This window comes from Syngnathus leptorhynchus, chromosome 21 (genome assembly GCF_054491065.1).
Source record: "Syngnathus leptorhynchus isolate UIUO chromosome 21, UIUO_Slep, whole genome shotgun sequence".
In the NCBI taxonomy this organism is placed as follows: Eukaryota; Metazoa; Chordata; class Actinopteri; order Syngnathiformes; family Syngnathidae; genus Syngnathus; species Syngnathus leptorhynchus.
In genome coordinates, this window is record NC_141215.1 from 2787178 (window position 1) to 2811128 (window position 23951).

Consider the following 23951-nt stretch of genomic DNA (forward strand, 5'->3'; position numbering starts at 1 on the left):
TCTTCACAGAACAACTCAAGTTTCTTTCTCTGCCATTTTTTTTTTTTTTTTTTTTTAGATTCAGGGTTCTATGCCATAAGATCGTCAACCACAACATCTTCACCAACCTCATCCTCTTCTTCATCCTGCTCAGCAGTATCAGTCTGGCAGCCGAGGATCCGGTCAAGAACGACTCCTTCCGAAACGAGGTCCCTTTTAAAACACTCGCTTGCAGTCAATGCTAAATTCTGACACTGGTGGTTTCCTTTCGCAGATTCTGGGCTATGCAGATCACGTTTTCACGGGGCTTTTCACCATCGAGATTATTCTCAAGGTATCGAGACTCTGCTGTGTTCCAAAATACATCAAAGTAGTGCTTTTTGGTTTTTATAATCCTAATGGTCCATTGCAGAACACAAAATATTTGAGCTACAGTAAAAAAAAAAAAAATTAAGTCATCCAAACATCCAAAAATTGAATGACAGGGATTTTCAACCAGTGGTCCGCGGGCCTTTAGTGGTCCATGGCGGTCTCACAAATGGTCCGCAAAATTGGTAATGGAAAATAATTGTAACATTTTTAAAAATAAAATGGATTTATTATTTAGATTGATTTTTTTTAGCTAATTCTGTCAATCATTTAACCATCCAAATGACGTCAAATGTATATTTCAAATGTTTATTATATTTCAAATTCTGAACATGCTTTTCAATATCTCCACCACAGATGACAGCTTACGGAGCCTTCCTTCATAAAGGCTCTTTCTGCAGGAATTATTTCAACATTCTGGACCTGGTGGTCGTCAGCGTTTCCCTCATTTCCTCCGGGATACAGTGAGTCCAATATTCTATTGTCGCCAAAAAATTGATCGCCTTGACACCTTTGCCAATTATCCTTACTCGACGTCACCGAGTCCTCACCCGCCCCCATCTTTTGCCTTCACGGGCCGTTTAGTCGAGCCCTACGGCGACACAAATCAACTTGTCGAGTAGCTAAGTAGGCAAATGTTTTGCTTGGTAAATTGCCTTCACGCGGCCTCACTCTTCTCAACAACTTTACACTCCATTGCTCGCCCCCTCCCTCACCCCCTTTCATGCTGTTTGTTATTAATAAAGATGTCCTTTGCTTCTTCTAGCAAATAACTCATTGGTACACTGTGCTATTTCTCATGTTTAATATACTATGCTACACTTTGTGTTTCAAACTCTTTAATAGACTAGACTTCTCGACGTAAGTCCATATTAGTGCTTGTTAATACCACTTCCTAAACACCTTAAATGTCTCAAAACTGTCACTCCCTTGGTTTCTAGAGTTTGGGAGAGTTTCGCCAAAATAGCTTCTTTTAATAATAATATTAAAATGACAATCAAGACTCAAAAGTGAACTCTCCTGAGCAATAGAAATGGCAGCCTAATGTTAAGTGGTTTTTTTTTTGGGGTGGGATGTTGGTGGTCACAGTCAACGTCAGTCTAAAATAGATGAACGTCTCATTTCTTTAATTAAGTCGAGGAAATATTGCTGGGAATGGCCAAAAGTGTGCCTTGCGGGAGCACTTCCTGTCATCGGCCAGCCGCTTAATGGCGACACGCACTCCCCCCCCCGGGTCGGCCGAGCGCAGTTTTTATAGCGTCTAAAAGGTGTCTTTATTTGCGTAATGGTGGCAGCATGCCAAGTCCTTACGGCTACTTTGACTGTGACACGTCAGCGGCTTCATCCCAACCTTTAAACACTTTTCCACTTCCGGTTCGAAGGCGTCACACACTTCTTGCTTTCCACAGTCCATCCCGTAGAAGAGGAGTGTCAAACTCATTTTTGTCACGGGGTAATCAAAATTGCTAGAAATATCTTTTTTTTTTTTTAAAAGTGAAAATAATTTTCAATTTTAGTATTGACACAATGTCAATGTATAATTTGTCTTTGCGGGCCAAATTTAATTACACTGCGGGCCAAATTTGGCCCGCGGGCCGGAGTTTGACACACCTAGAATGATGCGCTGACATTTTGGTTAGTGTATAGAAAAAGTTTTTTTTTTTTTAGTGAAAGGTCAAACTTTTTCTCACACATTTATGTAAAAAAAAAAAAAAAAAAAATCAAAATGTCAACGTATTCATTTTGACTTTAGGAGCTTTTGTTTTGAGCACAACCTTTGACCTGACACTTTCCTTACAGCACACTTTGCTTGACCTTGTTTGTCTGGATGTGTTCTTAAAATGTGTGTAGTTGATTCATTGTGTGATACAAGGACTTGTTGTGTTGCTCCAAAACACAATTAACAGTCTTGTGAATTGCCCTAGCAAGACAAGTCGAAGTGTGTTTACAGTACTGTGTGTCTCTTTGGTGTTATAGTTTAATACAAATTTACAAATAATCCTTTCGAGATAAAATCAGTAATTAATCACAAGTGGAGCAATATATTTTTATTTTTATTTTTGCTTCAAGGGGCCCATGAGGTGGCCAAGGATATCTCAGAAAAATTCTTTTTCTTTTAAATAAAACTCTTCAGAAACTCCTGATGAATATTCATTAGTAGTTCCCTACGTAGGCGGATTGAAAAAAAATTCAGAAAAAATCAAAATACACACAAAAGTCTGTTTTGGAACCTGGTGGGGTCCAAGCATATTTTGGGGGGGAGGGTAGTGCCCTCGCAGCCCCCCCTCTAGCTCTGCCAGTGTGCAGGCCATATGTTTAGATATCTGATCTGCTTTATGACATAATTATTTTTATGCTACACTTGTTTGGTAGAATTTTGTGAAGACTTGAATGCGCACAAGTCAAAGCAAAAAAAAACAAAAAAAAAACGATCCCTTTTGTTGAACCCTCTGTAAGGATTCCGAGTGTGTCTTCACTGTTGTTTGTTTCGTGTGTTTTCACCTTTTCTAAGCAGGCTGAAACGATTCTTGTCACAATTTGTGTTTAAAATTCCTAAGCGCACAATGTCGTGAAACAAGTGCTTTGGCTGTGTAGAAGATGGATGATGCACAAAAATTCAAATTCAATTTATTGTCGAGTTCTTTAGAAACGATATGATTAAAATTGACGTCGTAGTTGCGACATCCACTTTCTATAAATATCTTGTTCGAAAAATACATTTTAGCTGCTCGACGGCTAAAGGATATTGGCGTTCCAGGTCCAGCGCCATCAACGTGGTGAAGATCCTGCGAGTTCTCCGAGTGCTCCGACCTTTGCGGGCCATCAACAGAGCCAAGGGCCTGAAGGTCGGTATTCAATCACGTGTTGAAATCCCCCCCCCCAAAAAAAAACGTGCTGACCGTGACCGTTACCCCTCCCTTCAGCATGTGGTGCAGTGCGTCTTTGTGGCCATCAGAACCATCGGCAACATCGTCATCGTCACCACGTTGCTCCAGTTTATGTTCGCCTGCATCGGGGTGCAACTTTTTAAGGTAAAACAAAGATTGAATGATTTTCTATTTTTGGAAGAAGTCATTTACAAAAAATGTTTTGCTCTCCAGGGCAAGTTCTTCTTCTGCACGGACAATTCAAAACAGACGAAGGCGGAGTGCAGGTAAGCGGCGGCCATCTTGACCAATTGCAATTATCTCAACGCATTTGTGTCATCGTGTTGTGTTTCTTGACAGAGGCTCGTATATAAAGTATAAGGACGGCGATGTGGCCAAGCCGGAACGAGCCCTGAGACTGTGGGAGAACAGCGAATTTAACTTTGACGACGTGCTGCAAGGCATGATGGCTCTGTTTGCGGTGTCCACCTTTGAGGGTTGGCCGGGGTGTGTGCATGAATGCAAAATCACACACACAAACACACACACGACGGTTTGCTGTTCGTTTCGGCTCATCAACCGCCTCCCCCCCCCCCCCCCTCCCCTACAGGCTCCTGTACCGGGCCATTGACTCTCACACTGAAGACGTGGGTCCCATCTACAACTACCGTGTGGTCATCTCCATCTTCTTCATCATCTATATTATCATCATCGCCTTCTTCATGATGAACATCTTCGTCGGTTTCGTTATCGTCACCTTCCAGGAGCAAGGCGAGCAGGAGTATAAGAACTGTGAGCTTGATAAAAATCAGGTAAGGTGGGATTTAGATGGTCTGTTCGAAAAATAGATCAGAAAAAGAAACATTTGCGGAGGGGTCAACCAGTTTGGATTTTTTTTTAGATTCCAATATTTATATATTATATATTTAGTTATTTTTAAAAATATGGTTTATTTATCTATCTATTTATTTATTTATTTATTTATTTATTGATAGGTTTGGGATTTTTTTTAAATTCCGATATTTATATATTATATATTTATATATTTTTAAAAAAAAAAGCTTATTTATTTATTTATGTATTTATTTATTTATTTATAGGGGTGTGCGATCCCACTTTTTGTCAAAGCGATACTAATTGAATGGTCACCGATACCAAGTACCAACACCACTAGTAGTTTAGATACATAAAATTTCCAGTACTGCTAATTCAGAATAATTATTAACATGATCACATAGTTCTCAATGTCAAAAAGGTCATTGACCCCTGGGCCAGTGCGTTACCTTTTGTATCTTTTGTGTGTTTATCGCAGCGTCAGTGTGTTGAATATGCCCTGAAGGCCCGCCCCCTGCGCCGCTACATCCCCAAGAACCCGTACCAGTACAAGGTGTGGTACGTGGTCAACTCCTCCTACTTTGAGTACCTGATGTTCACGCTCATCCTTCTCAACACAATCTGCCTGGCCATGCAGGTGAGCCACGTCGACACACACGCGATCCTATTTTCATCTCGTTGTGTGTCAATTGCGTATTTCTATTTGCGCTTGGCAGCATCACGGCCAGACGAAGAACTTCAACGACGCCATGAACATCCTAAATATGCTCTTCACTGGGCTCTTTACTGTGGAGATGATCCTCAAGTTGATCGCCTTCAAGCCCAGGGTGAGGCCCGCTTTGATGTAAATTGGAGCAGACTTGCATATTTTATAAAGGAACGCATTAACACCTAATGACCCAAATGAGTGAACCCATCCACCCTTCCTCCCCATTTTTCCCCCTCATCTTTGCCTCCATGTGTTTTAATATTAACTACAGCGGCGCCTTGAGTTTAACTTGACCGTGATCGTAACTTCAAAAACTTTTTAAATCTTCTTTCCCATTGAAAAAATCTATTCCAGCCTGAAAAAAAAAAAAAAAAACATATTGTCTGTCTACATTTGCTGCTTCACCGTTTGTGTTCCGATAGCCATCGCTTAAAGGGCTAATAAAAAAAAGCCACATCGATGCTACTCGTTAACCTGGTTAGCCTCGTTTCCCATTATGTGTTAGCATTAGATGGAGGCTAAATTATACGGTCGTTTTCTCTCGGTTTGAGTTTGACCGTAAACTTCAGCCAGGAACGGCAATCAAAAACTCGAAGGAAAAAAATCGAGCCACTCGTATCTCAAGGCGCCACTGCGGCATATTTCCAAAGTGTGTCATATCTGATCCGTGCTACGAGGTGGCGGCAGATGATGTTTCCCTTCTAACCTTCGTCCCCTCCCTTCCTCCTCCTCATCCTCCTGTGTAGGGGTACTTTAGTGATCCCTGGAATGTGTTTGATTTCCTCATCGTAATTGGCAGCATAATAGACGTCATTCTCAGTGAAATCAACGTAAGTACTCGCCTCTCCCTCTCTTTCTCTCTCCACCTGTCTCGTATTCTCTCTGTTTCCTCCTCTTTTCCTCTCCTTCCTTCTTTCCTTGAGTCCGAAAAGACCACTCATTGGATACCGACTTCCATAAAGACAAGTAAGGCAGGCACTAACGTAGTCAGGTCCTTTATTGACGATTAATCGGATTGAACTGCCTCACACTAGTCGTGCATGCTGATTTCCTTCATTATATTTTTTGGGGGGAAGGGGACGGGGGTCATCAACCAATCAAATGTTCTGTTTTCTCTTCTGGTCATGTTTAAAAGGCTTCTTTTTTTTTCCTCTCCTTTTTTTTCTGTTATCTTTCTGCTCTTTCCATCGCCACGCAGCATTATTTTGTTGATGCATGGAACGCATTTGACGCCTCGATAGTTGTGGGTAGCATTGTTGACATAGCCATCACTGAGGTTAACGTAAGTAGCTCCCTCCACGTTGCCAACACGCTTCCGCCATCCCCAAACGCTCAAACACGCAAGGCGAGCGATATCCATCTCGCATGCCTTCAAATGATTAGCAAGCCTCAGCTGTACCGCATTTGATCCCCCCATGGCCCAATTGGGTCAAGTGAGTCCAAAGTAGCGTTCATTTGAAACACATGAAAAGCACTTTAGCAGCGCTTTTCACTCAATTTTAACCTGTAAATGGATTTTTTACTCAAAAAAAAAAAAAATGGCTGCACTGTTTCTATCATTTGAATTTGTGACAGATTGGTGTCAATGTTTTTTTTTTTTTTTTGTTCTCCCACGTTTCCTTTGGCGTGACAAATGACGAGATGCATTGGTTTGATGTCATTCAATCTCTTTCTAAAATATTTTTTGACAGCAAGGTCTGGATTAGAATGAAAAGATACATGAAGCAGAATCTCGCATAGGGAACAATTTAATTCCCAAATGGTTTCACTCAGGCTTTGCTAGATGTATGTAAATGTATTCATGGATTCATCTATTCTCCACGTGGAGGCACAATGGAGCGGCATAACAATGCACAAGCTCAACACAAGTCAAATGTCGAGTGTCCATTGTGTTTAGACTTCAGGGTTGCTTGCCGTCGTTTAAAAAAAAAAAAAAAGGAGAAAAGCTTTTTAGTATGCAAAAGCCGAGTAGGACCCAACAGAACTTCACATCATTTAGTCATAGAATAAATTCTGCTGGCAGGACTCAATTTCCAGGGAAGCAAATCATGTTGTACAATGATGTCGCTTGCAGGCCTGGTCAAATAGATGAATGTCACGTTAAAAATTCATCTTGAAAAGTGCCGCTTTTTATGACCTGGACAATCCCAGCCGGCTTCAGGTCCAGAAAGGAAATCCAGACTGGACTTTCTATGAACAACACTCACTGCGATATTTTGAATTTGGTAGGATAGTTTGAAAATGACCCAGATATGCATCTTTGTCATCTGTCATCTTTTTTCCTGGCTGATTTTCCTTATTTACTACTTAAGTGGGTGTTTTGGGTTTTTTTTTTTTTCACTTCTTGTCGTGATCTTTTTTTTTTTTCCCACTCAGTAACTAAATATAATAACAAAATAACTTTACATTTTTGTTAACAAAATAAAAAATGCTTTTAAAAGACTCTAACTGCATCTTTAAAATGAAAATTTTAAAAACAAACAATTAAAAATCAAAACAATTAACAACAATTAAAAACAAAAACTAACTCTAATTATAGCAAAAATTGTTTTTTCACACTTTGTTTTATGTTGTAACAAATAAATGAGGCATAAAGTGTAAGTATATATTTATTGTAACCTTGCGGATTCAATTGTTTTTATTATGACTTATTATTATTATTTTTATTATTATTTATAAAAAAAAAGCCTGTTGCTGCTACTTGCACTCCAGCAAAAGGCCGTTTAACACAAAAACAATTTCAATTTGGAATAAATCCCTTCCTTCCTTCCTTCCTTCCTTCCTTCCTTCCTTCCTTCCTTCCCTCTCTCCTTCTTTCTCTCTATATCTATTCTGTGTTTTGTTTTGTGTCATTCAACCTCGCACCCCATCAAACACGACACACCCCTTTTACCGGCAGATGGTATAATCCTACCATTTTGAAAAGAGGTGACCCGGTTACAATGCGTCACCTTTCTTCCAGGAGAAACTTTTGGAGGGTAACGTTGCGCAAGATGGCTCGATCCATCGCTCCGAACTTGTTCAAAATATCTCTTACTAGAGGGGCGGGGCTTACATCTTTGTGCCTAAATGTGAATGTGAGATTGGGGCACCTCTTTGACTCGAAACGAGTGTTAGGAGCTCAAATGAGGCCTCTAATAGCACATCGGGTGTTTTCCAATTGTCTGCCCATACGGTAAACACAGCTTGAACGTTCCGTAGCGGCATTTTCTGCTATTGCATCGTAGCTCCAGCTGGCAGCAAGATAAACAGATAGTTCCGGAGGCAGCCTTCCATCCATCACCGTGCACATAAAGCCACGGGCACCTGCACATAAATGTTGCAGACACATCATCAGCTCCTTCGCCTTTCTCTCCATGCTGGCCCGGGCCATTATTCATTATTTCAGCCCCGAAGCGTTAAACAGACTTTTCCAATATCCTACAGTCCCAACATGGTTCAAGCTAGCCTGATGCTGTAATATCTTCTGAATTGTCCCTCCTGGCCCAGATGGAAATATGCTTTTTTTTTTGTATTTTTAATAATAATCCATCCACTTCCTGCTTGGGACGGCAAGTAAAACTCCTCAAGTATGATATCTAGCTCGTGAGCAGCTGAGACAATTTTTTTAGCAAGAATGGATGCCAAAAAAATTTTAATTATGGAGACGGGACTTTTTTGTCCAAAAAAAAAAAATGGTATTACCTCCAAATAAATATTTGAAGACAACTGGACGACTCACATGGCGTCGCCGCCGTTCTGTTGCTGATCCTTGTTGCCTTTCCTTAAAGCCAGCTGACTCCTCCTCGTCCTCCTCCTCTTCGTCTTCCTCCTCTTCCTCCTCTCACCCCCCTGTGGTAAGACCAACGGTACGCTCCGACGGTAACCTCCGGCGTCGATCCGTCCCGCCGTCCTCCGCATGACCCCCACCGCCGCCACACTGCTGATATTCCATCGTTGTGTGTGGGTCCAATGCGCTGGAGTTGCGTGACTTTTGCAAGTGGCGTGGTTGTTGTTGCCATGGCGCTCGCTGCCCCCCCCCCTCCCCCGGTGCTTCGTCATCAGTGCAAACCATCACGCTGTCACACTATTTGATGTGCCCGAGTCTCCTTTTGTCTTTCTACACTTGATGTCACCTCAGCTTCCTGCCCCCACGCTCTCTTTGATTCAATGGGCTTTTTTTTTGGGGGGGGGGTACACTGAGCCAAATCTGTTCCAAAACTTTTGCACACCACAATATTGATGATGTCGTTTTGATATAACGAATGGCAACAAACAGATGTGTCCAGATGTTCCATCACATGTTCATGTTGCTTTTGTTCTACTAAGAAGAAACAGTAGCATAAATAAATATTAGAATAGCACTCAACCCGATGAATATTTTGAATTTTTTATCATCGACTGCTGGCATACAAAAGAAAGGCGCCGCTAAAAATCTCCTCAACTGCCAAATTTCCACCCCTGATAAAAAAAAAAAAAAGTCTAAAAATAACTCGCGAGGGTCAGTCACAAGAGGTTTTGTCAGTAAAAGCAAACCACTAGAAAGGGGTGAGAATGAGATTTGCCAAGCGTGATGATGGGAATTTATACCAGGAGATATAATATCTTAATCCACGTGAAGCTCCCCAGTTGTTCCCGCACACCAGGAGTGTTTTATTTGAACCTCCCTGCAGGCAGAGATTTCTGACGCTTCCGAATTGTTCCGGGCGATTTATGGACCTGAATCATAATCTCGACAGACATCTATTAAAAAACATACAATGGCGCGGCCATGATGTTTTTTTTTCGGCAAAATAATGACAACCAAAATCTAGTAGAAGTGAGATTCTTTGATCTGTTTGTTGCCTCGTGAATTCCTCAAACAGACGAAACCTCAATTTTTGTCCTCTGAAAGTTTACATACTAACTTGGGCATGTATGCATGTGTGTGTGAATAATGTCAATAACGTCAAAAAGGGCCTGCAGAACTCGGAAGAGAACGCTCGGATCTCCATCACCTTCTTCCGCCTTTTCCGTGTGATGCGTCTGGTGAAATTGCTCTCCCGTGGGGAAGGGATACGGACCTTGCTGTGGACATTCATCAAGTCCTTCCAGGTGACTCCACTCAAAGTCTCGATCCAATTCAAGAAATTCAGGAAATGATTTCCTCCAGAAAGTACCGAAATAACCTGAATGGAAAAAATTGAAGCCAAAACAGCAGGGGCCTTATAGTTGACCCCTGTGGAACACCAAAATGAAATGTAACAGTAAATGTGATCCGTTTCTCTTCTCCAGGCTCTACCTTACGTCGCCCTGCTGATCGTAATGCTGTTTTTCATTTACGCCGTCATCGGCATGCAGGTAAATCCGCCTCCTGCCTCGTTTCCCTGTTGGATTTAATTGGCCTTTCCTAATTGACCAAAGAGACTCGCGTGTTTTCCTCCCCCGTCGCTCTTCCTGCAGATGTTTGGCAAGATAGCGCTGCAGGACCACACGCAGATCAACAGGAACAACAATTTCCAGACGTTCCCCCAGGCAGTGCTGCTGCTCTTCAGGTGAGGAAGATTTCAACGCTCCTTATCGTCTCCTTCGACACGCTCGGCGACCCCTCTGAGCTTCTTTTCCTTCAAATAAGCTTTACTCGTGGATTTTCTTTTTTTCGGGTTAATTAAAATATAGACTAGGTGTAAATGTCAAAAAAAAAAAAAAAAAAAGGTACTTTAAAAGTGTGTTACATATGGCAGCGTGTAGCAATTTGAAGCTCCAGCTGTGCTGGAACATCGGTTGGAAAAAGAAGTGAAAACAAAGCATGTCGGGCAGATGTGCGACAGGCGAAGCGTGGCAAGAGATCATGCTGGCGTGCTCGTCCTACCGCCCATGCGAGAAAGGATCCTCCAATGAGAACATCACCATCCAGGAGGACTGCGGGAGCCAGTTTGCTATCATCTACTTTGTCAGCTTCTACATGCTCTGTGCCTTTCTGGTGAGTACCAAATCCAAACCCCCTCCTAAATTAAATTGGGTGATTTGAAAGAATTTAGACGGAATCTTTTCTGTAGATCATTAATCTCTTCGTGGCTGTCATCATGGATAACTTTGACTACCTGACGCGGGATTGGTCCATCCTGGGGCCGCATCATCTCGACGAGTTCAAGAGGATCTGGGCTGAGTACGACCCGGAAGCTAAGTGAGTTAGCGTAGCGACGCCGTAAACGGATAACCAGCGGTGTGCAAAAATCATTCACGTTTTTTTTTTTTTCTTCAGGGGGAGGATCAAGCATCTGGATGTGGTGACTCTCCTCCGAAGAATCCAGCCACCGCTGGGCTTCGGGAAGCTGTGTCCTCATCGGGTCGCTTGCAAGGTTTGCACGGCCATTTGTACTTTAGCTGATTCCGGAAGAACATCTAGCATTGTGTTTATGTTTGTATGTAGCGTCTGGTATCCATGAACATGCCTCTAAACAGCGACGGAACCGTCATGTTCAACGCGACGCTGTTTGCACTTGTCAGAACCGCACTGAGGATCAAGACAGAAGGTAAAGCGCACATAATTTGACTCACTCCTGTTATCTTTTCATGCATCCAAGTTTTTTATGTTTTTAGGCAATCTAGAGCAAGCCAATGAGGAACTGAGGGCCATCGTAAAGAAGATCTGGAAGCGAACCAGCATGAAACTTCTGGATCAAGTAGTACCCCCTGCTGGCGGTGTGTAGTATTGCATTTTGGAAAATCCCCAACTTATAAGGAATGTAACGTTCAAAATGGTTTTGTCGACGCAGACGACGAGGTGACCGTCGGAAAGTTCTACGCCACCTTCCTCATTCAGGAATACTTCCGCAAGTTCAAGAAGAGGAAAGAACAAGGTCTGGTGGCCAAAGTGCCGCCCAAAACTGCCCTCTCTCTGCAGGTAAGCGCGCAAACTTGTAATTTGCATTTCTGTATCACAAACATTTCCCGGTACGTTTAGGCGGGCCTGCGGACGTTGCATGACATCGGTCCGGAGATCAGGAGGGCCATCTCTGGAGATCTCACGGTGGAGGAGGAGGTAGACAAAGGACCCAAGGAGCCCGTGTCGGCCGCATCCGAGGACGATATCTTCAGGGTAAAGGTCGGATACACACACTTTCACGTACTCATAGAAAGCAAGCAAGCAAGCAAGAGAACGATGCTTGGCCTCCAGCTTGAAGCTCTCCATGTAGATATGGACAATATTCATGCATGTGCTCAAGTATGTCAATTCACATTTGGTAAGTTTCCATTTAACCAGCCTTCCATTGGTGTCATCATTTCCAGGGCCCAATTGATATTTTAAAACTGGCTGATTTTTCTTTCCTATTAAGGGAGCAAAAAAAAAAAATTGTTTAATTAATATTTTTTTTAATAAATAGTTTTGGTTGATTTTTCTTTCCTAAGTATTAAGGGAGCAAAAAAGAAGTTAAAATATTCAATATAGGTTTTTTAATGAATCGATTTTTGTAATGATTTTTGCCGATTATTGCCGAGTATTAAGGGAGCAAAAATAAGTTCAAATATTCAATAGAGTTTTTTTAATTAATCGTCCGATTAATCGCTTCTCTGAATTTTATTCTGCCAAACATCGAAGTTTGCATCGGCCTCAAGAAATCCACATCAGTTGGGCCCTAATCATTTCCACGTAAGCCGCCATTCATTTGTTGGGAGCAGTTCCTTCCCAAAAATATAGATTTAAAAAAATGATATGGTTAAGTTATCGTAGTTCACAAAAAGGAACGAAATAACTCAAATTAAAATCAAGTTAAATTGCTTCATTTTGTAAGTTACAACTTGGCTGGAATGTCCTATTCGCACCCTACTATTTTTTCTAAATGCCTTTCCGCTCTCCAGCGTTCAGGCGGTTTGTTCGGCAACCACGTCAACTACTACAACCAGAGCGACGGGCGCGCCTCCTTCCCGCAGTCGTTCACCACCCAGCGTCCCTTACACATCAGCCAGAAGGGTTCGCCCTGCGACGTCGAGAGCCCGTCCCACGAGAAGCTCATGGACTCCACCACCTTCACGCCGTCCTCGTACTCGTCGTCGGGCTCCAACGCCAACATCAACAACGCCAACAACACCGGCATGGTGGGCGTGGCCCCGCAAGGCGTGGCCCGTTTCCCCGGCCCGTCCATCAGCACGGTGGACGGCCACACGGGACAGCCGCTCACGCCCATCCTGCTGCCCAGATCGGCTTGGTGCTTCCCTCCCAAGAGGTCAGTCATCCGTCAAGCATGGAAGGACGACAATAATCTCTGCTGGGAAACTTTTCATCCCTTTCTTCTTCTCCTTGTACGCATTGGCAAGCAGGACGTGTTTTTTTGACAACCTCATTCGGTACGTCGCCCAGTGTGCCTTTTCACGTCTCATCTGAAAAGACGCGGATGAGAACGTGCCATAGCGACGGCGGTTGCTATGGACTGCTTGCGAGCAAAGCCGGAGGATGGAACGTTTGGTGCACCAAACATTTCTTATCCAAGGCTTTTGGCACTGCTCTTTTATGATTTGTCGGTCGTGCTTCTGGTGGACTAACCACACGTTTGCTTTGGTATCCTCAAACCAGTTTTGTAACAATTGGCGAGGTCATTCAATGAAGTTTTGATTCTCAGTATTAGCTTGAACGCTAAGCCTCGCTGCTCTTCCAATTATTTTTTGTTTGTTTGTTGCTCCTCTTCTTTTTTTTGGCCTGTTGCTTCAACCCGCTTCAAAACTAAACTCTCCTCGTCGATATGTTTGTGTTCATTCCGCGTCTCTGCGCGTCGGCCCGCAGTTCCGATTCGAGCGACAGCCGCCTGCCAATCATCCGCAGGGGCGAAGGCTCCACGGAGGAAACGTACGACGAGAGCTACGCCGACGAAAGGGAATTCCACGAGGACGACCACTCGCTCTCCTCCGACATGTACGACTCTAAATTCAGAAGCGTGATGGGGCGCAACATTGTTAACGGCAATTTTTGGACCTCAGGCTGATTTACCGCGACGACACTTGCAAGCAGCTAACTCCCATGGAGGAAGGAGAAGACGTGGAGGAGAGAAGAGGAGGTGGAGGCTGGCAGTCTCCCAGAAGAGTTTTTCTCTGCCCTACATCTTTAGGTACAACGCTATTCTTGTTTTGTCTCTGTTGCTTTTTTTTTTTTTTTTTTTTTTTTACCTCCAAGTCCTTTCTTCAGGGCGGAGATCTTCTTTCCATTTAGAGTGTCTGAGGAGACAGTCGAGGCCGGACATCTCTCAGAAGACGGCCGTACCGCTGCACCTCGTCCATCATCAGGTAGAAGTCGTTTTATTCGCTCGGGAACTTGTTGTCCATTTGCTAACTCGTTCCTCCCTCAAGGCGCTAGCGGTGGCCGGGCTGAGTCCGTTGATAAGGAGGAGCCACTCGCCTACACTCTTCAGCCGGTTGTGCTCCACGCCTCCGGGTAGTCCCCCAGGTAGTCCTCCTCGTCGACCTGATCGTAAGTCAGAGCTGAGTTTTGTTTTTTTTTCTTCTTCCGCAGGCCAAGGCAGGGACGCCTCGCATCAGTGGGTACCCTCGCTAAGGTTAGAAGGCTCCCACGAAAAGCTCAACACCAGCTTGCCCTCGGTCAACTGCGGGCCCTGGTAAGACCAAAAAATCGAAACGACCGCGAAAGCCGTCGGGGTGGACTACACAAGACGTGCACTTAGCTGAGTGACTTCATTGTTGTTTGTCTTGTTTGCAGGTATAGCGACAGTAATGGGAACAGTCGGGTACCTAGCCCCGCCTCCGGCATGCCGGCGACCAATCAGAGAGCACCGCGGCCGGTGTCGCTCACGGTGCCCTCGTTATCGAGGCGCGAATCTAGCTCGCTGTCGCACGGCAGCGCCGGAAGTCTGGTGGAGGCGGTGAGTGTGTGTTTAAGTGCAGCCCCCTACCATTTTATTGACCCCTGACTTGACCTTTTCAGGTGCTAATTTCAGAAGGCTTGGGCCAGTTTGCGCAGGACCCTTCCTTCATCGAGGCCACAAAGGCCGAACTGGCCGACGCCTGCGACATGACCATCGAGGAGATGGAGCACGCGGCCAGCAACATCCTCAACGGCAACACCTCCGTCGCCGCCACTGCCTCGGACGCCGCCGCCGCCGCGCCCGCCGCCTCCCAGCACAGCCCCAACGGCAACCTCCTGCCCTTCCTCAGGGACAGGGACCACGGAGGGGAGGACGGCGGAGAGGCCGGCGGGAACCGAGGCTCCGTCCACGGTCCGTCCTCTGTAGAAGAGCGACAAGAGCTCCTGGCGGAAGAGCGGGAACAGGAAGAGGAGGAGGAGGAGGTCGGGGGGAGGGAGGAAGGACCCCACCGAAGCTCCTCGGCGATGTCGAGGACCAGCGTGCTGCTGGAGGACGAGGACATGGAGTGTGTGACCAGTTTGTAGGGGCTCCGCCGGACGTCTCGCCATTGGTGGTTATGTTAGTCCCCGCCCCCTTCACACACACACAGCCAGAGGAAGCGGCTCGGAACAATGTCGGCCAAGACGCGTCACAAATGCTTTGTACGTCTGAATGTTTGTAGTAAAGTATATCACACTATACTCTATATTATCAGAGTGTGCGCTAGTGTGCGCGTGTTTTTCCCCCTTCTTTGTACGCACATGCGTGTGAGAGTGCGTGTCTCTAAAGTGCCTCACAGTTTTCTCACGTCCTCAAAGTGACGAGGAAAGACGGCCAAGGGGAAGGCATAGATCCGTCAACGAAGTTCCTCCTCCTCCTCGGTTCACTCGGGATGAAGCGCTGTATTGTCAAAAATAATAATCATCATTTCAAAAGCGTCCTCCTCTTCCAAAGGAACGCCCCCCCCCCCTCTCACATCGGGGGGGGATGGACCAACAGTCACCAAAATGGCCGACAGACTGGCTTCCTTTCTTTTTTCGTCACTTCCTGCTCCCAAACAGAAAACGTGACGAGCAGAGACGTGAGGAGCCTTTTTTTTTTTTTTTTCTTTTTTTTTTTTCACCTCATACCTCACCATCCTTCCCTCCTTTCGCCATACCGCCATTTTCTTTCGGCGAGGAGTTGGACAGGACTCCGGCCTCAACTCTGTGTTGCCCGCCATTTTGTTTTTCCTCCTCATGCTGTCTAATTTATCCTTGATTTGTTTGCACAATCGGGGTGCTGGTCTTTCTAAATGTACTTTTAGGAGAATTTTAAGCGGTTTTAAGTAACAAAGCGGGGCGTAGGCCTTTTTATTTTGGAGGGTGCGTGTCTGCGTTCATACGATCGCGTGTGTACGTGCGTGTAAAGACAAGTGTTCTTTCTCTCAATCAGTATGCACCTTTTACAGATTGTATCTATTTATTTATTTATTTTTTTCCCCCCCCCAAAAAAAACAAAAAAAAAGATGTGAGTGTGTGCGCGTTTTTTTTTTTGAGTGGCTACATATGTACGCTTCAATGAAAAAGATTTTTAAGCCTAAACAGTAATTTAAGGTAGCATTAAAAGTGTGTGTGTGTGTGTGTGTGTGTGTGTGTGTGTGTGTGTGTGTGTGTGTGTGTGTGTGTGTGTGTGTGTGTGTGTGTGTGTGTGTGTGTGTGTGTGTGTGTGTGTGTGTGTGTGTGTGTGTGTGTGTGTGAGAGACAGGGTTACCACAGACAGGCATGCTTCCAAAGTGTTTCAAGGTTTTCACATTTTAATCGTCACGGGTTTTGGGGGTTTTCTGTTCTGAGATTGATTTTTTTATTTTTATTTATGTGCTGAAAAAAAAAAAAAAAGTCATGAATGCAGTGAAAGGGCCGTAACACACTGTTATCGTTGGTACAAGTCGTTTTTCTTTTAAAAATGAACTCTTAGGGCTGAGTTTAAAGATGCTGCAAGAATTTTAAAATCCATCTTTGAGGAAAAACATGTTTCCCTTTGGGGTTTTTTTGTAGGTGGTTTTTATGTGGGCCATGCGGATTTTGTCCATCACAAATCCGAGTTTGTAGCAAGAAAGGCACTGACAGATTTGGAAATGTGGAGAAATATATTGAATTGCTAATTATAGTTTCAACAAAAGTTGTAGCTAGTCCTCTGACTTAGTAAGAGGACAACTGTCCCAAATGTCACTCTATGGGTCTTCATTTATTTATTAGATTTTTTTTTTTTTTTGTAAATACTTTCTTGATTAAATTAGACCAACATGCTATTTGATTCAATTTTACATAACTTTGAGATGAAACAACCCAATTTTCGGTCAAATCAAAAAGTTGGCTGAAATATATCCAAAAAATGGTTCAGTCCAATGTTTGACCAAAATGTGATTATCTTTTACTCATTTTTCATTTTCTATTTCATCCAATTTGGCAGTTTTAAGACTAAAAGGTCATCCAAGTGTGGGTCATAAAGTTAAAAAAAAAATAATAATAATAATAATAAAAAAATAATAATTTAATTTGGATTATTTAACCCCAAAAGTAGGGTCAAATGAATAATCTACAAAATAAGCGGCAAAATTGTGTTTTGTAAAATTCTCTTTTCCAAATTTACATGGGGGAAAAAAAAGTATAGAGTGACTTTTGGGACAGCTTGTTTTATAAATTTGATATGAGGGCAATGATGCACTGTGGCCCTTATCCATGTATGTGCGCTGTGACTCCCTGGAGGAGAAAACCACTCAAACCTGGAGACAAAGATGCTATTTGCCACATTTCTCCCAAGACAACACTGCCATGTGTCCCTCTCATAATGGATGCAGTATTCACCACCACTCTTGTGAGAATTATGCAAACTTAATGTGAATGTGATGTCACGTGGCTGGAAAGTTGTCGGCTATTTTGGATTCCGTTGCTTATTTGCAGTTTTGTTTGAATGCACCATTGGATATTTAAAAAGACACGCTTTGTTATCTTGAGCGATTTGACTAAAGGCCCCATTGAGAATTCCTCGGATGTGACCCTGAGTAACCCTGTCTGGTAACAGCAAGATATGCAATAACTTTGTCTGTACGCTTCCCCCCCGGCATGTTTTGTACCCCCCGCCCCCGCCCCCCCATGCCAGAGAAACCTAACATACTTGAAATCAGGTGAGATGCAGTGTAGTATTCTTGACGTGTTTATTGACCTGAAATTAGTTTTTTGCTCTTTTTGTTGTTGTTGTTCTTGCAGTCTGGGAGCCTGATGAACGGTTTATTAATTTCTCTGGTCGATGCGAGTGATTGGCAGGTGTCGCCATGACAACATCAGAGTAGGTGATGAAGGATTTTGAAAAAATCCAATAACGATTCAAATACGCGATTATTTTTTTCTAGCAGTTATTGAATCCGGATTATAGTAAACAATATTAGATTTGTTATACAAATGTTTTGGTCGCGTAAATTAAGGTCATTGTCATTGCAATGCCGATTTGAATTCGATTAATCGTTCAACCCGACTGCTTGTACATGCAGTAAATGATATTAAAGGAAAGGATCATTTTTGCATATCTTGAAGAGGACAGAAGGGTTTTTTTTGTTTTATTCTCCGAAGAAGGGCTGCTCATTTAAAGCCCCCCCCCCCTGACCCCGGCATATATTAAAAAGTGATCCTTTGATATTATTCATAAAGAAAAGTGACTCATTTATTAATTTTGATATTTCCCAGAGGCATCTTTGAGATTAAAGAAAGGTCATAGGCGGGCAAAAAACAAAACAAAAAAAAAACTGATTTTAAGGTTTAGAAGATGGCACTTCAGTGGTGTCTTGAGATAAGAGTGGCTTGATTGCAAATGGAGTTTGTATCTCAAGGCATACTAATGACATAGAGGGGTTTAAAATTCATATTGCCTCACCCTAGGCGGACGATTGTATATTTTTCTACAAATATATAATCAAGAGAATGTTATGGAAGTAGAGGTCAAGAATGTATTTATGGCCAACTGACCGTAGCGTCAGCATGAATTTATCGGACCATCCCACTTGAGATATATGACGGAAATATATTTGTTTCATTTCAAAGAGAAAAGCCCAAAAAGCCAATTTTTTTTATTTTTTTTTGCATGGCCTCCAATCAATTTCAACCCAGAATGAAGAGCAGGTGTACAGATATTTTATGGGAAAGTATATTCTAGAATACTAGTTTACATAGCGACTTTATTCTATTTTAGATATCAAATGGAGAAATACTTTATGCGTGGATGACAAGAAATGACGGAGATGGACAGTGCAATTGATAGTTCGCCGGCTTTGAGTTGTTATTCCCTGATAAGTTTTCTTTCTCAGCGAGTCTTGAAAGTGCATGTGCAAAAAAAAACTGAAGTGACCAAAGCAAAAGGATTGATATTCATAAGTCAACCCAGGTGAATGAATAGTAACAGTGTAAACGAAGTTGAAGCAATCGAGGCTTTTATTCGTCTTATTTATTTGCTGTTAATGAAAACGAAATACCTGGCGTGGGAAATTTGATTCAAGACACAATGCGACTCAACTTTTTTAGCTCACAAAGATTCACGCGAGCATGTCTGTATACGGGTGTGTGCTTGTGTGTGCAGCTTTAATGAGCCTTTTATTTTGCTGACAGAAATGAGTCGAAAAAAAAAACTCTCTCGCAGGGTCGGTTGTTTTTGTCTTCTTCACAGCTGGGAATTATGCCGAGAGGCGTTCAAAGACCAATTGTAGTGTTTGGATGATATCACTATATTTGAATGAGTGTTTAACGGGTGGCAGTGTAGGGATGATAAGCCACACCCCTTCGGTTGCGTGAGGGCTTTTTATTGGCCCCATCACTTGGTCGCCTTGGTTACGGCTGCATGGTCTAACACTCTTTCTTCTTTTTCTAAGTTGTTTCTTTCATTTCATTTTAGACTCTAGAAAAGGGAAATAATATACAAATTAAATCAGAATATTAATTCAATCACTTTTCTACTCCTATTTTCCAAAAAAAAAGTGACACTGACAAAAAAACCAGAAAAAAAAAGTGGATTTGTAAATAAGTCGTGTACAGTTTGTATCTGTAAGTCGTCAGTCTGTCATTGGTGACAGAGTCTGTCTTGCTTATAACGCACGCTACCAGTAAATAAAAAATATAAAAAGGAAAAAGTATATTTAGACTGTATGGTCCCTTGAAAGCAAGTTTTAAATTAATATCTGATGTATATTCCTGTAACATTGCATTTTTATCTGAGGAATGATGTTATTAAAAAATTGCAAATAAATTGCATTTCCTACAATCGTCTTCTTCATTTTTCCTTGTTTCTTGCACGTCATTGAACATATTTTTTTCATATTTGATTTTGATCTAGAAATACCTAAATTAAGATTTAGATTGATTTTCTTATTTGTTGTCTGGAAGAGTCAGTTAATTAAATAGAACTAATTGTTCGATTTTCATTTTTTATTTCTAAAACAAAAATAGAATATGGCACGAGACACAAATCAAAAATCGGCTCGCAATTTGAGGAAAAGCAGTTCGGAAGTTGAAGGAATAAATATTTGTTTTGGATTCCCGAAAGTTATCATTGGCAACATTTCTCATTCTGACCAGAAGATGGCGACATTTTTCCAAGTTTAAAGTCCACCTGGAGTCTGCCTTTAGGTTTCGTCTCTTGACCTTTTCTCAGTGTTTGTATGTTACAAATTACTAAGCATTGTGTGTTTCTGTGTTTTTAAATGTTTTATTTCTGACTTAAGCACACAAAAGACACGCGTGGGTTTTGTTTAAGTATTTTATTCATGATCACCAATAAAACAAAGTAACAAACGACATTTGATTCATTATCACGTGTCACATAAACAGAGCAGAGTTCAAATAGGAAAACAATACGATCAAATGAAGTACTATAAAATATAAAATAAAATTAGGAGATGATCCCCCGTGAGAGGCGGGATACACGAGACTCTGGAGACCCGCCCCCTCGGTGTCAGAGGTTGAGATTTTCCCAGCAGATGTGTGTGTGTGACAGAGAAGGAGTGTGTGTCCCACCAGGAAGCAAACCTTCATGGAACCATTGACACCTCCAAAAAGCTAATGTTTGCCTGGCAACATGTGTGGGAGCCGTGGAAGAAACTCACCTGGACGTTATGATGAGGACTTCTCCTTTGTCAACCCTGTGGTCAAATATCTGCTGTTCTTTTTTAATTTCCTCTTCTGGGTGAGTCTGCTGCAGGTTGCACATTGTTTACGGATTTATTCTTTTTTAATCTTGAGGTTCACCATACAACTTAGAAACTTTGACCAAGTGGTCCACAAAAAGTCAACTCAGCACATAAAAGTAAATACACGTGTTTTATGTGAAACACCAAAGTCCAAATTCATGTTTGTTCACTTTAAGGTTTGGATAATAGATTAAATGGAAAAGTGCACACAAAAGGAATACAGTCACAGGATTAAAACGAAACATTTTATTTAACGCCCTGTATTTGTGTGCAGGGGCAGGTCGTGCATGGGCACGATGAGAATGCGTAAAAACTTGAAGCGAATCCTGGTGGAATGTGCAGATGTTGTGACATTTGCCCCCGGCACTGCACGGAAATTGACATATAGAAATAGCTAGCCATTGTAGTCACATACAGAACACACCAAAAGTGCTTTTGAAAAATCTGTATTTTGTTCATAAAACGAACTAGAATTATTGTAAACATTTCTTTGTCAGTTGATATCATACATGAGCTTTTGAGTTTATTTTAAATGGTTTTTTTTTTTTTTTTTACAGCCGTAGAAAAGAAAGAAGCACCTTATTTGGGAATTGTTGTAAAAAAACAATCTTACTAAAACTAGTATCAACTAAAATGAAACATTTAAATATATATTCAAAAATATAAATATGTACAGCAATATCAAAAAATAGAATTAAAGAAATTATGATCTAAGAAAAAAATACAAATCCTGTACACAAAATACTCACATACAAACACTAACAACAACAAAAAATCCCTCATTCAAACACCGAGTGACTTGTCAACTACACAATAGAAAACATTTTTTCTTAATTTTTAAAAACAATTTTGTGCCTCTCAGTCTCAGCAGTAGCAAAACAGAGTGTTGAGTTTCTTCACACAAAGAGCACCAGTGAGTCACAATGTACAGTAACTGGATCCACTTTATTCAAAGTGAACATTCATACTGAATCCAAATAAAGCGTCGAGATGCTGCAGTAAATCAAAAACTGTTGTTCTTCTTGAGTGTTTTCGACAATGGCAACACCCCCAAAGACAAGTATGAACATGTGCTCCTCCTCACGTTTGTTTCCTCAGTGAAGTTGTAAAATCCGCCATTGTGATTCCACCTCATCTTTTTTTTTTTTTTTTTCTTCTAGCTCATCGCCATGACCATGATAGCTATCGGGGTGTACGCCCGCGTTGTCAAGCACGCAGGTAATGATATTAATCAACCAAACCGATCAAATCAATTCAACTCATTATCGACTTGTCCCTTTTTAGAGACGGCATTGGCGTGTTTGGCCGTGGACCCGGCCGTGATGCTGCTGGTGATCGGCGTCCTTATGTTTATCATCACTTTCTGCGGTTGCGTGGGTTCACTGCGGGAGAATATTTGTCTGTTGGAGTTTGTAGGTTGCCAATTTGTGGATGGTCATTTTGTGAAATACAGTGGCTCACTTATTTATTTATTTTTCTTTCGCAGTTCTGCATCAGTCTGACGGTCATCTTTTTGCTTCAGTTGGCTGCTGGGGTGCTGGGATTTGTCTTCTCCGATAAGGTAAAAAGAAATATATCTATTTTTTTTATGATATCTTATTGAGACTTACTGAGGAAGGCTTATGTACTGCGTTATACTGCCCTCTAGTGGTCATGCTACATACACCAGTACTTTTTTCCCCCTGCATTTCTTTTTCTACATTTACATTTTCTTTCAAAACAACTCAAGTTTTATTTTTCACTAGGCCCGTAACAAAGTGACCGAAATTGTCAACAACGCCATCGTTCACTACAGAGACGACATCGACCTGCAGAACCTCATCGACTTTGGCCAAAAAGAAGTCGGTGACGACCTCACACATCATCATAAAATATGTTTTTCCAAGTTATCTAAAAAAATATATATATATATTTTTTAGTTTGGCTGCTGTGGAGCTGTGACTTACACCGATTGGTCCAACAACATGTACTTCAACTGCACTGACATGAACCCAAGTCGGGAACGTTGCTCGGTCCCTTTCTCCTGTTGCATAACCACCAAAGACAAGGTTTCATCTATCCTTCCTCCATTTTTTTTAGAATGTTCATCAACTAACATGTGTGTGTGTGTACAGGTGATTAACACAATGTGCGGGCAAGGCATTCAGGTAGTGGAATACCTTAAAGCCGGCAACATCATCTACACTAACGGATGCATCGATAAAGTGGTGGACTGGATTCATAGTAATCTCTTCCTGTTGGGAGGCATCGCACTGGGGCTGGCCATCCCTCAGGTGGGACTACACACACACACACACACACACACACATGTGCACGCAAAGAGTGGGCTAACAGCCGCCTCTTGCAGCTGGTGGGCATCCTGCTATCTCAGATTCTCATCAGCCAAATTAAAGACCAGATAGAACTGCAGAACTACAACCTCAAACACAGCGTCGATCTGTGAAGATGACCAATAAGAGCGGCCTCTTTTGACCTTTTGACCTCTAACTAACTTGTCACTGTAAATGTACACTGTAAAAAAAAAAAAAAAAACTTTTACAATAATTTACCTAATGACAAACCACAGCGCCATCTGCTGGATCTTGCCCCACTTAGATATTTTTCCACTGCTGTTGGCACCATCGCAAATTATTTTCTCTCCTTTCATTCGGCTTATGATGCAAACTTATAGAGCAAGCAAATTTTTCTGCACATGTGTGCATGTTTTTGTGAATTTATTTTATGTTAGTATTTAGCAAGTTTCGAGTGTCAAGCATGTGCACATTGTGTGTTATATTGGCATCCATGATGCTCCAAAAGGGACCTTAAGTTATTTTTCTAGACTTAATAGAAATAATCATGTTACATGAGTGTTTTAAAACTTTTTATCAAAGTTTGACTGTGTTTAAAAGTTACCCAAACTTTGCAAGAATTCAGTGTTTACTGTGTCTCCATGACAACAAAAATGCCTTCTGCAGTGATGGAAAGTCACTAAAAAAATCACAAAGTCCTGGAATGCTCTTGACTGAATAAACTTGTTTCAGAGTACCGACGTCATGCTGGCTCATTTGAAACATGTAAATGTTGGGTTTGAGAGCAGAAGTGACGCAGAAGAGAAAAAAAACAACACAAAACGCCCTCAAACACTCCAGCGAGCCAATCAAAACATTTGCATTGCTATCTAAACATGA

General features: G+C 42.1%; 2 protein-coding genes across 3 annotated transcripts in view; both read left to right on the top strand.

Moving 5' to 3' along the window:
- Window positions 1–19806, top strand: part of cacna1c (calcium channel, voltage-dependent, L type, alpha 1C subunit) — a 79503-nt gene extending 59697 nt beyond the window's left edge. The window contains exons 21-50 of the mRNA XM_085902660.1: window positions 59–188; window positions 254–313; window positions 706–812; window positions 3107–3194; window positions 3273–3380; window positions 3450–3502; window positions 3576–3722; window positions 3826–4027; window positions 4528–4686; window positions 4766–4876; window positions 5505–5588; window positions 8529–8594; window positions 9694–9831; window positions 10012–10077; window positions 10180–10271; window positions 10537–10699; window positions 10776–10903; window positions 10982–11078; window positions 11150–11252; window positions 11320–11421; window positions 11496–11623; window positions 11684–11818; window positions 12580–12944; window positions 13499–13627; window positions 13693–13820; window positions 13898–13995; window positions 14059–14155; window positions 14222–14324; window positions 14426–14588; window positions 14651–19806. Coding sequence (XP_085758786.1) covers window positions 59–188; window positions 254–313; window positions 706–812; window positions 3107–3194; window positions 3273–3380; window positions 3450–3502; window positions 3576–3722; window positions 3826–4027; window positions 4528–4686; window positions 4766–4876; window positions 5505–5588; window positions 8529–8594; window positions 9694–9831; window positions 10012–10077; window positions 10180–10271; window positions 10537–10699; window positions 10776–10903; window positions 10982–11078; window positions 11150–11252; window positions 11320–11421; window positions 11496–11623; window positions 11684–11818; window positions 12580–12944; window positions 13499–13627; window positions 13693–13820; window positions 13898–13995; window positions 14059–14155; window positions 14222–14324; window positions 14426–14588; window positions 14651–15115 — 4015 coding nt within the window. The 3' untranslated portion in view covers window positions 15116–19806. The remainder of the gene's footprint in view (window positions 1–58; window positions 189–253; window positions 314–705; window positions 813–3106; window positions 3195–3272; window positions 3381–3449; window positions 3503–3575; window positions 3723–3825; window positions 4028–4527; window positions 4687–4765; window positions 4877–5504; window positions 5589–8528; window positions 8595–9693; window positions 9832–10011; window positions 10078–10179; window positions 10272–10536; window positions 10700–10775; window positions 10904–10981; window positions 11079–11149; window positions 11253–11319; window positions 11422–11495; window positions 11624–11683; window positions 11819–12579; window positions 12945–13498; window positions 13628–13692; window positions 13821–13897; window positions 13996–14058; window positions 14156–14221; window positions 14325–14425; window positions 14589–14650) is intronic.
- A 715-nt stretch (window positions 19807–20521) lies between these two features.
- On the top strand, window positions 20522–23893 carry tspan33a (tetraspanin 33a). Of its 2 annotated transcripts, XM_085902381.1 has the most exons (8): window positions 20522–20777; window positions 21942–21999; window positions 22066–22193; window positions 22268–22342; window positions 22527–22622; window positions 22701–22829; window positions 22896–23054; window positions 23129–23886. In XM_085902381.1, the coding sequence occupies exons 1-8, from the start codon at window positions 20670–20672 to the stop codon at window positions 23222–23224; spliced, it is 849 nt and encodes a 282-aa protein (XP_085758507.1). In that variant the 5' UTR covers window positions 20522–20669; the 3' UTR covers window positions 23225–23886. The 2 variants fall into 2 exon arrangements, with proteins under 2 accessions (XP_085758507.1, XP_085758506.1); XM_085902380.1 differs by having other exon boundaries at window positions 22701–23054; window positions 23129–23893.
- Window positions 23894–23951: the final 58 nt, after the last annotated feature.